The 13,780-nt window shown below is 34.6% G+C and overlaps 1 protein-coding gene across 50 annotated transcripts in view; it reads right to left on the bottom strand.

The window, feature by feature from the left end:
* RIMS1 (regulating synaptic membrane exocytosis 1) overlaps positions 1–13,780 on the bottom strand; it is a 319,637-nt gene that overhangs the window by 78,600 nt on the left and 227,257 nt on the right. For 15 of the 50 annotated variants that reach the window (XM_071548593.1, XM_071548561.1, XM_071548584.1 and 12 more), the window contains 2 exons: positions 11,700–11,771; positions 6,578–6,690 (listed from right to left, as the gene is read on the bottom strand). In XM_071548593.1, coding sequence (XP_071404694.1) covers positions 6,578–6,690; positions 11,700–11,771 — 185 coding nt within the window. Of the gene's footprint in view, positions 1–1,066; positions 1,097–6,577; positions 6,691–8,033; positions 8,217–11,699; positions 11,772–13,780 lie in introns of all 50 variants that reach the window. The other 35 variants (XM_071548592.1, XM_071548547.1, XM_071548556.1 and 32 more) reach the window with 7 other exon arrangements.

Here is a 13,780-nt window from a genome sequence, read left to right as displayed (position 1 = left end):
TATACATGCCCAAATCTTGGGCCAGATCCATCCGAATCTTGTGGAAACAAGCTCTTTTACAAACCTGTTAGAGACAGTCTAGTTTGTCTGCATAAAGTCCATTGTTTTAAACAAAACACCATCCACTGCAGCCCAAATCACAGGACAAGGTTTGTGAACTTGAAAGAGGCATAATCAACAAACAGGTAAGATTGATTTGTACTGTTCTGTTTGAGAGAAATATAAATATTGAAGAAAGCAAAAATGACAAAGATAATTTGTAAAATCAATCACTCAGCACTTTCTTAAGACATTTCATAGTATATTCCTAACTCTGCAAAAATAACCTGTAATTGCTAATGCCTAAGTTAAATATTATTTATTTTTCATCTTTTTTAACATCATCATGAAAACATATTCATGTATGTTTGGGGTGGGTGTTTTCACTTTGTGGGACAACATTAGATACCTATTGTTTGAGCTCACTGATTCACTGGTATCAGCACAGACATGGAGAATTCATAGGAGGTCAAATTCATAGGAGGTGTACACTGTATATCTGCCCCTAGAAACCTGCCCTACATCAGGATTAACTTTCTGAGTGTCAAGGGATTGACATGCAAATAGAACAAAGCTCAGAATCTCTCTGCTTATAAAGGGAAGTTTCTGTCCATCATTACCTTCAGCTGTTCCTAGGCAGACAGCTATGAAGTGTCCTTCACAGACCCAAAGGACCGTGGCTGCATCATTAGAAGCAGATGCTATGTTCAAGAACTGTTTAGAAAAAATCTTAAGACTTAGTATGAACTTGAACTCAGTCAAGCACCTCCTGAGCCATGTAAAATACCATGACTACTCCTGTTAAATCCAGCATATTGCATTTCAATAGGAACATGAAAAATCATAAGAGAAAACCTTTCCAGATTTTAAAGAGGGTTATCAGATAGCATACAGATATCTGAGAAACAACCATTTTTGCATGTTAAACACTCTTAACTAAATATTATATACTGACATGGAGTATATTGATAGAAAAGCCAGTATCAACAGTTGCCAAACATTTGTAAAAAATCATGTAAATATTTACCTTTGGTGGGAGAGATAAAAGTCTCTTGCTCTTCAATGAATTAAATGCACGGAATGATGAAAACAGAAAAAGAAATCAGCAAATTTAAAGTTAGATAAAGAAATGTGTTACAAGTGACAATGGCATGTACAGTAGGCAGTACTCCAGCATATGTAAAAGTAATGTAGAAAATTAAAATGATAAACCATGATAAATAATAAAGTCTATGACTTTTTCTTTAAAATTAACAGGAACAATGAAGTTACAGAGAACCAGATTGTGGAGTCTTTAGATATTCTGCTAGAGCAGTACCATCATACTCAAAGTTATGAATGACATAAAATCTTAAAACTGTTTTAAGCATCACTCTCATGCCTGAATCACACAGTTCTGGTTTAGATTCTGAAGCCTTTACTGCAATAATGTTACAATTTTATTTTCTATTAACTGAAATCTATAATACTCAATAACCAGTGGACTATTGAAAATCAGTGTTTAAAGAAAACATAAAAGATTATGAGGCTTGTACTCATTTGCAAGAGATAGTAGTGCTAGAAAAATCCTCTCCAGTATGAGTAAAGATTCCACAAGCTGCCTCAAAATATGAAGTGTCACCCAATAATTTAAAATTAAAACCAGAAATATGAAGACAAACCAAACAACACTAAAAGACTGAAATCTAAAACTGACGTGACTTATTCTTTTTTTTATATTGATAGATTAGAAAAAAAAGTTTTAACTGAAAGGGTTTGTTGTTTCACCATTACCCCAACCATACTTTCACTGCAACAATATTTCAATGATCAGGTACATACACACAGAACATTTTCCAATAACAACTCATTTTTGCGGGGGGAAGGGATCTCAAGTTGGTTGAATATAAAAAGATACTTGCAACTTAATGCATTATTTGACAACAAAGTGATTTTCTGCACAAAATTCTGATTCTTATTTGTTTAGAAGAAAATAGAGGGCATTAAAACACTTCATTCCTCTGTGATGTGACTACAATTGTACATATATCACACATATGAACTTTATATGTGCAATCCCCACTCAGTGCCAGTAGAGTGTTCATGCAGATTTCGCTCATGTAACAGCAGCAGCACACACACATACAAGCACTTCATCCTGTACAAAGCTACATACAAGGCTGTGCAACCTTTTCCACCATGAGCAACACCTAATGCTGGACACACTTTTACTTTTCTCAATGTCACTGCATAAGGCCACTGCAAACACATACAACCACACTGCTCCAGTTATGCTTGACAGATGTTCTCTACATTTAAAAAGACTGCTAATTATCACAAACCTTATTCTCATTATAGACATTCTGAAATAGGAAACTACACTGTCAAAGCTATGAGAAAGAAACCATGCTGTGAAAACCTAAAGAGAAGCACACAGAGGGAGAAAGACCTGTTGCACAAGAATTAGCCCCGAAAGATCGTTTCTACACTACAATCATTGCACATTTTATTGCTGGTTCATAAATTTCAATAGCACATAGTATTACTTTGTTATTTACTTGCTTGACTTCCTAATATAATTCCTACTATTATGTACCACAGCTAAAAAGGAGTGTAGGAATATGTTCCAGATCTTCAGGGTATAATAATTTCCTTGATCAATACAACGATTAACCTTTATGCAAAAGTGTAGAGACCCACCCTCAAACCTATTCAAGCAAGAATTCCTGTGATGTCTGATAGCTGCAATTACAGAGGACAGACTGAGTAAAGATCACAGAGGTGCGCTTTATACAAAAGTATCATTTAAACACAGTGCAACTACACCACAAAGTTGTTGTAGAAACAGATGAAAAACAAAGTCAAAGCAGAATCCCCACCCCTCTTAACAATTCACACAGTTCCACTCAAACATGATGCAAAAAAACCCCCAAAACAAAACAGTGAAGCAAATCTCTTACAGCTCAGCACAGAATGACATATTGAGAATACTCCATTGTCCTTACCATGACTTAGAATTTCACTGCTTTAGTCACTGAGCCAAAACATCTTCATAGCACTAGATCCTTTTATAAAATTACCAGTTAATACAAAAAAAAAGTTAACCCACTTCTTTAATAGCATAAGTTAGGATAATGACTATTAAATTATGATGTCTTGAAAACACATGCAAGCACACCTATACAAGACTAACTTCCATTATTAAAGAATCTCAAGACCTTCCCAATGTGCCCTGGACTCTTAAGAAATCCTACTGACAGGGTTGCAAAGGAAAGAAATACCACTATGTCCTCTTCTAATATCACTGTATTTAAAACAAAAAATCACATTGCCTAAAAATTACAGAAGCCTACAATCTTAACTTCAACCACTTTAAAAAGCCTGTGCACACTGGAGTTCCTAAAAATATTTAGTTTGGATTGTCTCAAAAATAACTATGCCTCTACTCCACACCAAAGCTACACAAAGTCGCTCTTCACTTTAGAACATAATTACAAATAGCCTTTCCTTTTTTATATAGTTTTTTGGCCAGTGTGCATAACAATGCTACTTTGAGGTTTTAGTCCTTAAACGGGATTTTTCTTTACATTTAGGTTTTTTTTCTCTGTTCCTGATCAGTAGTATCAACACTGTTTCTGTAATGGAATAGGCACCACAACTGTGGTCTTATCTGTAACAACTACTTCCGTAAGATTCTTTTTTTTAATAAAGGACCTTGTAAAACTACCTTATGTTCTCATAAGTTGAATTTTTATGATTTTCAAACTGCCAGCCAGAGTAGTAACTAAGACATCATTTGGTAGAGACAAAGAAAAGACCTGTTTTTAGTTCTAAACTTGACAACAAAATGGAATGCCTGAGATGCAATGTCAGTCCTTAAAGAAACCTCATTAGTATAGATATGATAAGTTACACTTGATAGCTAAAGATTATCAATTAAGAGTCAAAATATCACTGTTTTTCCAGATGAAAACCACTACCAGTCACTTGCTCCTTCATTAACTCTCATTTCTTCCATAATGAGAGATTTAAAGAGTAATAAAATTACTTTCCTGGATTCTTCTATGTATCTTGAATATGCAAAGAACAAATAAGAAGCCCATTCTTGATATAAAGACATGCAATCTTTTTACAGCAATCACTGTGACTTCTGTAACAGACTTAGATTCATAGATGTATATATTTGGATGTGTATTCAACCCTAATGAAACAACAGGATTTGTATAAAGAAGTACTTTACTATAAAAATGGTACTTTATAGAATATCATAGAGGTTTTTCTTAAAACACAGGATGTCAATACTAACCATCAAAACGTAGTTTTACTTGCAACAGAAGAAAATGCATTTTGAAATGTTTCCTATGACATTTGGATTTCTCACTACATTTTGACATCATCTGTATCTATGGTGACTGTGAATTTAAACAATTAAGGACACAACTCAGTTCCAAGCACAGTTAATGCAAATATTTTACAGAACTCAATATGCTTTGGATTCAATCCCACATTAAGGTCAGATCACATCTAGTCACTATATTTGACCCTGATACTCATTTGACAGGGATTAAAGAAATGAAACTAATATTCAAATTTGATACTGTAAATCAGAGCAAATACTGTGGTCTTATAGCCTCATTGAATTTAATTTCTTACAGCAGTATAAAGGTAGACATACTAGCATACTTATTTCAGCAAATACTGACAAGACTATTTAAAAATGTTTTGTAAAACTTATCCAATTTAGTACTTCTCTGCATATACATTCTGAGCCTGAGCAGAGTATTAAATATGGGTAAAATCAGAAAACCTCCCTTTCAGTCGTACAAGTCAGTCACTTAGACCAAAACAAAGTACTGTGTAGAGAAGGAAATCTCTTTAGCCTTTGAATCCATGAGCCATAATACAGCCATCTTGATGCAGGTTTGATATGTAACAACCAAGCAAACAAAGTGTCACACCCTACTTGTACATTTTATACACGAGACGCAAGCTTATCAACCACAAGTGTAAACAAGAGTTCACTGAAACAGGATTGCTTTACAGGTGTTCACAGTATCAAAAACTTTCTAAACCCAGAGAAGCTTTAGCCTTCTGCTCAACTTTCATTTTTCCTTTCCTCTTCTGTACACATCCCACCCCTACTTGCTTTCATGTTAAATTCTACATTCATTTCTAGTGCCTTCAACAAAACATAAACTAGTATTTTACTCTTACACACCAGTTATAAAGAACAGCAGAAAGAAGATACATGAATATGCAAAGAAAAGCCAGCTTAAAATTAAATTAGGAGTTGATTCATCATTATATATTGTACCAAGTTCTGAAATTGAAGAAGAAACATGAAAGTGGAAATTCATTGCTTATTACATTTCCCTAAAAAGTACTCAACTTTCTAATATGCAGAAATAGAAAGCGTAAATACAGTTTGTAAGTAGTTTATATTCCGGACAGTCCTAGGTTCACTACAAAACGAGAGGACCCAAATGTAAAGTTTAAAATTAATAAAAGACACATCAGTACACTAATCATTCAAAAATAAACACATTTATAAAACAAGAATACATTTTAGATGTGCTAATTGAAGGTTTAGTATGTCATCACGGGTCAAAGCCATAAAATTAATGCAAAGTGATTGCATGTTAATGGAAATCATTATACAGAAACCCTTCAGTGGTAATCTGTCATGATAAAACCATCATGGTCAGCAACATCATCTATCCAAGAACGCAATTAATATACAGTTCTGTAAGGCACTACAATATTTCAACAGAAGTATTTCTTTATATTCCACATGAAAGAAAACCTTATGGTATCTGGCAATCTCAGTCATTGCTTGTAGTCAAGTAGAAAACAGGGTTTTTAAAACACAGAAGAAACCATAAATGTGCAAATATTGTCCATTGTGCCACTTCATTTTACCATAATAATTCATACTCTCTATGTTGCTAGAAAAGGAAACAGCAACGTACATATTACTTGATATGAGTATGTAAAAAACATCTTCCATAAACATTGTCTTTTTGAGAAAAGAGCAGCACTCTTTGCCTGATCAGTTTATTCTTAAGCAAGAAAGGGCTGGTGACTTGTCGTTTTACATTTCCCATGGTAATTATTTTCATCCTTTACTCATTGAAGTATGAACTCCAGAATAAGAACAGATTTATGATATTTATTATTAATCTATGTTAATAATGCACAACGATAAATATAAACCACAAAATAAGAAATGAGAAAAACGGTCAAAATTTTGCCAAAATCTTTGCCCCAAAATCTTTGTTTTTTTCAGCTGATAACATACTGGACATGCGAAGGAAACTACGACTCCAACAGAAATTTTAAACATAAGAGGGGTACTAGAAATTAAGGCAATTAAACCACATATAATAACTCACTGGTCAAACTCCACTGGATTTCACAAACTACAAATATACTTTCATTCTCTTCTATTGCTTTACTGGTAGAATTATAGCATTGGACACAAAGTTATGAACGTAGACTTTGAGTAAAGAAAGGTAAGACATCAAAGAGTTTGAGCTATCATAAGCTCATTATTTGATACCTTGCTCTATACTGCCACTTCTTACTGGAACTTGCGGTAGCTGTCTTCCCCTCCGACTGCTGAAGGATGTGTCTGCAGGAGGAGACTGTGTGGGACTTCCTTGTTGATGTGTTCTGCAAATGAAATTAAGACAAAAGCAAAATAAATGAAATGAAGACTTTTTATATTCTGAAGTTTAACACATATTAAGTTGCAGATACTGACAATGGGTGTGGAAAAGTTTGCATTTGGTTTATTCCATATGCTCATATCCAGGTCTAGATACCTAGTCAAATTATAAAGAATCACACTTAGTTTCTTTCTAACTACTTTCAATTAAGAAGAAATTATTTCATTAGGGTTTTGTTGTTGTGTTTTTCTTTTTTTTTAGCTAAATTAGTAGTCAAAAACCATTGAATGAAAACCAGTTCTCTAAGAACCATCTATGATTATGATTCACAATTTATAAACATTCTCCTGCACTGGTTCAAGGGCAATACAAGATGCCACCTCTATGTCTTATTAACTTTAGTATTCTCTTTGTGCAGATGCAATAATTGCACAAGGCCACAGACAAGTGGACAGCAAGTATCTATTCCCATAGGATAGCATATTGTTTTTCCCTGAACTCAAAGAAAGAAAAAGATCTTTAACCTTGGTATTGGGGTGTGTGGGGTGTGTGTGTATCTGTGTATGCACGCAAAAAATGTACAAGATTTTTAATTTTCATACTTAAGTAAATATCCTAAACTCTTTGGCTGAATTCTAGCTAGCATTATTTCAAAGCAACGTGGCTACCTGATTTCTCAAACATAGATACAGCTTCTGAGTTTAACACCTCAAACATCTTTGGAATGCTGGCATTTAAAATAGGTATGGGCACCTATAATAACTATAGGGAAAAGTTTAGGAAAGTAAAACAAAGACAAGAAGCAGCAGAGAGCTTACTATGAAATGTCCTTGCCTGTTACAGTAATATCAGACTCACTATAGTGGATAAGCCCTGTTTATCTACTACACTAAGGTTGCAAGTAAATAATTTGTAATTTTAAGTAAAGTGTTTTGATGCAAATTCAAAATACTGTTGGCTTTCACTACATGGATCAACTGACTTGTAAGATCAGCCTATAAGATCAGTTACCTGTGTGAACAGCATGTGATTTTCTGCACAGTGTTTAAGAAAAATACTTTGGTAATTTTCAGATGGATACAGAACAAAACACAACAATGGAGGGACGAAACACAGCCAATCTTTTACTCTTACTTTGCATAACTTTAAGTTCAACAGCAAGAAGTACCATCTGGATGGTGAAGGTAAGTGGCATAAAGGTTATGGGAGAAGTGTAAATACCATGAGGAGAGGATAATCTACTGTGCCAGAATGAGTGAATGTGCCATGTATGCTCAGAAAAGTACAACACCACACTGAAACCTGGGAAAGGGAACACGAAAGCTATGCTGTACACATAATAGCAACCTTGTCAGAAGCGGAGAAGGTGGCGCCGACCCTCCGGGTGCTACGTGGTGTACAGAGCATAAGGGTCTGCCACTAGACTGCTCACTCGACCTGGAGCGAGCAGGATGCTTTCCCCTAATCACTGGCTGTTCACTCGTTCGTGGGGTTGGAAGTCCCCTCCTAGAAAGACATGGTATCAGACCCCTAAAACATCAGTGCCAAAAAGAAACTGTTCAGTTGTTAGTTCCAGGCACATCTTCCCATGCCCCCCTCCATCAAAGAACATTGCAAATATTGGCTTGCAGGACCAGGATTAACATTTCAAATAGAATTTATTAATTCTGAATGCAAATCCATTTTCAAAATGACAAATTGCAGAACACTCAGCACTGCAGAAACATATGATCCTAATTGTGGAACTGTCAAACTGCACTGTTTATAGCTGAACGTTGGCCAAAAACTCTAGCTGCACCTTAAACATAGCAAACCCAAGCTATGAACATGTACAACGTAAGGACTAGCATGGAGAAGGCTATGAATACCTAGTTTTACCAAGAAGCATTTCTGTTTCTAAAACATACCTTTTATCTTTATGAAAAGTATTTACTGCTTTTCAAGTAATGTCCTAAAAAAGGACAATATGGAAACACATATGTACTTCCCTGTTTCCCTAACAGTTTTAAATAAGAAGTCTACTTAAGTACCTGTAGGTGCTAAAACAGAAATATGGTTCTGAAGAAACTATAATGAAAATATAATTAATATTATGCAGTAAAATGAATAATTATATTAAGAAAGAATCCTAAAAAACACCCTATATATGAAATTACATGCAGATGCCTACCAAGGTTAACTAACACATTTGGATTCAAAGCCTTTTCATCAGTAACAGTCTATGTGGAAGTCCAGTCACAATGCAAAAATTGCAAGTTTCTGTTGCCCTTGCTTATAGTCTCTCTTAAACCCTAACACTTCTACAGCTTAACTCCTGGCTTGCCCTGGTCATAACCTTAACATTCTTGCAGAGATTGAATCTCCCAATTCTGAAAGATGCTTGTGATAACAAAGATAAACTCAGTTCTGGAAATGCCTGGTTCTGCATGCTGACATGCTAAAAGTAATCCATCCCAACTATTGCCAGTAGAGGCTAAATATCCTGGAATTTATTTGAGAGCCCAGTGAAACACTGACTCTGTCCTGCTATTACAGAACAGGACAGAACCCACCTGCAACTCAGAAACTTTTCTCCTTCATAATACTCTTTTTACAGATATGTCCCCTTCTAAGAGCAAGATAGAGGAACTGCTTAACTCCAACGAAGACAAATAAGGCTTAAGATTTGGATTAGCTGGAGTATTACAATGAGATGAATGTGCTGCCTTAGAGTGCAAACAAAAAGAGAGCTAAAAGGCAACTGAAGAATAACTAGGGTGGAATTAAGGACTTGCTGGCCTAGGAGAAAGATCTTTTGCTGGAAGGAAGAAGCCTGCAAAATGGCTGATCGGGAAAATAAGAGAGAAATGAACAAAAAAGAAGCATAGGAGACAAAAGCTAATGAGGAAATGAGACAGAAGTGAGGTAAGTATGGAGAGGAGAGGAGCTGGGGGGAAAATTACATCTGGTGAGCAATGAGACTGCAATGAACACGTATATGTGTAACTCATCTCCTGGTTCCTCACAGAAGGACGTAACACTGCAAGCAGCAAACCTATTAATTGAGTTAGCAAAGGTCTATAGGGGAATCCTACAGGTTCCAGCTCTGACAGCAGACAAGTACACCCAAATTCCTTTCCCTTCAGACTGATGCCTCAGTGACACATACTAAGTAAAACACGTTGTCACATAAGAAACTATAAATAAAAACTAAGAACAAGAGAGCATCACCAATCGAGCACACCCCTAACATAGTGTCCTACCAAAATATGCAAAATACTGTTAAAGACTGTATGTACCCTAGCATATGGCAGGTAATGTCACATCCAGCATTTCTGGAGTGATAAGTTAGGGCTGAAAGAAAAAAAATTAGGATTGGGATGAACCAATTTTCAAAAGCTTTGCTCACTCAGACAAGAACAGAAAATGTTGGATTTTCATGTAATCAATTTTACTCCTTCCCAACAGTTTACTGAATTCTATAGACTATCCTGAACAGGTTGGTGTTTTCCTTTCTATGTACATTTCCTAAGTTATGAAAATACATAGAAAATTTAATCTTACATAACATATTGAAATGCTTTAAAGCGAAGCTGACAGTCTGCTGATATGTTATTCTGCCTAACTAATAGTAGGAAAGACTTGCAAGCTGCAAAATAAGGATGAAGTCTAAGAAAAAATGGATATTTGAAGAGGAAAGAGCCTTGAATTATACCGGACAAAAACATTAATTGCTCCTCCCATTATCAAAACTTTTTGGCATTAGGGCAATATTACATCTAGGATGAAATATTGACCTACAGCATTCAGACTCATTTGGATATTTTGACTCAAATCTAATGCCATTGAATCATTTTAGAGAAGCAAAAACCTCCAGCATGTGCCATGGAGATTTAAAAGGAAGCAGCAAAATTCATGTTTCCCTATGCTCTTGTTCACTGGGCTCCTTGCTCAATGGTTACCAAGAACCAAGCCCCATGAACTTCAGTCATTCTTCAGGAGTTAAGAGAAAACAGGTAAAAAAGTGGCAAAACAGTCCTGATTCAATCATAGCAAGGATTTCAGTCATCATTTAGGTAATCTCTCTGATTTAAATTGAAAAAGAGACTGAGTTGTTGTGACAACACAATCATCAAGCTCAAGAAAAATGTAACCATTTCTCTTCGATCAGGACAATAATATGGGACTTGAAGCAGTAAAACAAAAAAGCTCTGAAGTTTTGTTATATAATGTGCCTTTTTATTGAAAATAGAGATGTTTGTGTTGTTCATGAAAGACTTTCAGCTCTCAGATGCAAACAGATGTACATTCCACCTCTGCTAATCAAGGTAACATAAATCTATTTCTGATAAGGCAAGATCTCATGTCTCCTCATTGCTCTTATTTTAGCCAATACACAGGGTTAAAAACTTAACTAGTTGTACTTATGATGCAGTATTATCTTTATTTTTTTCAGTTTTTCTTAAGAATTTGAATATGTAACCCCATACCACTGTAGCATCAAAGTTAAGGGTTTTAAGGATAATCCATGTTCAGGAAAACTCAATGAATATGAAGGTTAAGATTCCAGTGTTTATATTAAACTTATGCAATGATACATTTTAAAATTTTCTATACATAATTTGTTAAATGTTTAACAACTTTTTTCATATTTTAAAGTGAAATCAACTTGATCAGAGACAGTTTGAATTGATAATCTATTATATCTATCTATCTAACCTATCAGACTTTTTCATCCTCAAAATTCATATAAAATAAAGATTTTTTGAAAAAAAGAAATCAGTGGTAAAGTGCAGAAAAGGACTGCTAGTCTTTACCGTTGAGTTTATATGAAATAATGAATGGCAAAAAATTCCATATGTATGCAACACAATGCTAATAATATAGATAAAAATTAAATAATACTGTAAATTACAACAAAACAGCTTTGAGTACTGTCATAGATGTTCTATAAATGTTGACTTAGAGGTATATTCCAAAAACTAGAATCAGACTGATAATAAGAGATGTTAACATATCGATCAACAATCCTACCTTTCCGTTTCAGCTGCAGAGCCTTTCCTAGTTTGTTTTTGGCTGCTATATCTTTCCACTTTTCTGGACTGCCTGTGAAATGACATGTCAGAAAAGAAATAAACAAAGAACAAAATAATACAGAAATATGAAGGTTATTTATTCATGTATTATAAAGGTAATAACAGAAATGGTTGACAGATGAGAAGTGACAACAATGATCATGAACAGGCTGGTGAAGTTCAGGTTTAAGAGGCATTGCACTGAGCAGGTTTGATTGAGGCTCATGGTGTGTAAGGTACCAAAAAAGGGAAGAAAACATTAATCCTGACTGAGCCTGCAAATAGTTCCCACTTCACAAATCTGTATTTGATTAAAAACAATGACTCTTCATAGGTCTATATAAGTCATCTCTTAACAGCATGAAAAACAAATTCAGAGTAGACAGCAGAAAAAAATGTTGCAGAAAGGACCAGAAATTACTACTCAAATGTAAACTTTAATAATAGTTTTAAAATCTAAATTTCAAAAGCAAAACAAATACTGCATCGTATCAAATTTAAATAAGGCTGTCACTATATTAATATAACTTGGCTTTTAAAATTTTCATCCTTTTAATGATGCTGTAGGATAAAAGTTGCTAAAGTTTTTAGAAACAATTTGAACCAAATCCATTTTATTCTAGTCAATATAAACAAGCTAGAAATTTATATCATTCCTTCACTCTTTTTCCACACAAATCTTTTGTAGAATCCATCTGACATTTGGATAGTGAGGCACTAGTTACCTCTGACAATCTAAGAAGTTAGTTTGATAGTAAATAAGAACAATGAACAGTAATATGAGTCAATACATGTAAGAACAAAGGTAAAACCGTGTCCCATCATTATTACCCAGGACTATACACATGCTATGCAAATCTCTGCAAATCTTGTGTTCCAAAATTTTCTGTAGTATCCATAGTAAAGTGAGCATTTACAGATTAGGATTTACAATTTTAAACCTCTGAAAATCATCAGGATATATTTTTCCGAAAAAAGGGTATACAGTGTTTCAGGAGTGGTCAAAACCAAGGAACGATGATTATTCACTCATAGACCAGAAGCTCTGACAAGCTTTAACACATGTAAGATCTTGTAATGATACAATCATTGTCACGTATTAAGCTATACAAGAATCACTGTGGGAAAAATAAATAGATAAAAATAATATTTAAAGTAATATGTTTTCCTTTAAACCTTTGTGGTCATAAAGAGTAATCCAGTGTCTGACCTGGAAGATACCTAAACAGCTGTGACAGCAAATTTTACCCAAAGAATACAATCACAGTGGACTTTCATTATTTGTACCCACTGCAATATTTGATGAGCAATATATTGTGACACAGTATACTCCATAACAAAGAAAGCACTGCAATAAAATACAAAATGCTTTCGGCATGAGTAGAGATAATTTCCTGATGCTCTCTGGGTTTTGAGAGAATATATTTTTCTTACAAAAAAATAGTATTTCACATTAAAAATTAAAATCCCTTTTGTCCTGAAGCTAATTTTTTCAGATTTTTTTTGTCTATTCTCATTACTTTTCAATTCTTTTCCTTTAATAGGACAAATATAAGTTAGGTACACAGGAAAGCACACATATTAAATGCTGCAGCTTTCATAAAACAGTTAGCAAAGTATTTAAAGTTATGGCTAGATCCACTGTATGCAGCAGCATTACCATTCAAATTATGTCACCTTCTTCATTCTCTGTTTAGTTGTTTCTGTTTGGGGCTTCTTTGTCTCTCACTCCTTATGTCACTTGCTTAGATTGTGACATTACATGCAATGGAGAAGAAGAGCACATAGTGACTACTTTTAGTAGTATGCAAAAGCTGAGAGTAGGACATGCTTTTCTGCGGAAAGTGATAAAGTAATACATAGCAGTAATGACTGAACATACTTATTTCTCTGCTCTCAGTGCTGTCCTTGGGAGCTGCCCATACTAGAAATTATTTAAAATCAGTTTCCTTTCTTTTTTGTTCCTCTTGCTAAGATGATGCTGTATACATTTCCATATAGCTGAACAGCCTCCTAAAGAGCTTGGAGTTGTGGCTCAGC

This window comes from Pithys albifrons, chromosome 2 (assembly GCF_047495875.1).
Source record: "Pithys albifrons albifrons isolate INPA30051 chromosome 2, PitAlb_v1, whole genome shotgun sequence".
NCBI lineage: Eukaryota > Metazoa > Chordata > Aves > Passeriformes > Thamnophilidae > Pithys > Pithys albifrons.
This window is presented reverse-complemented; position numbering and strand designations above follow the sequence as displayed.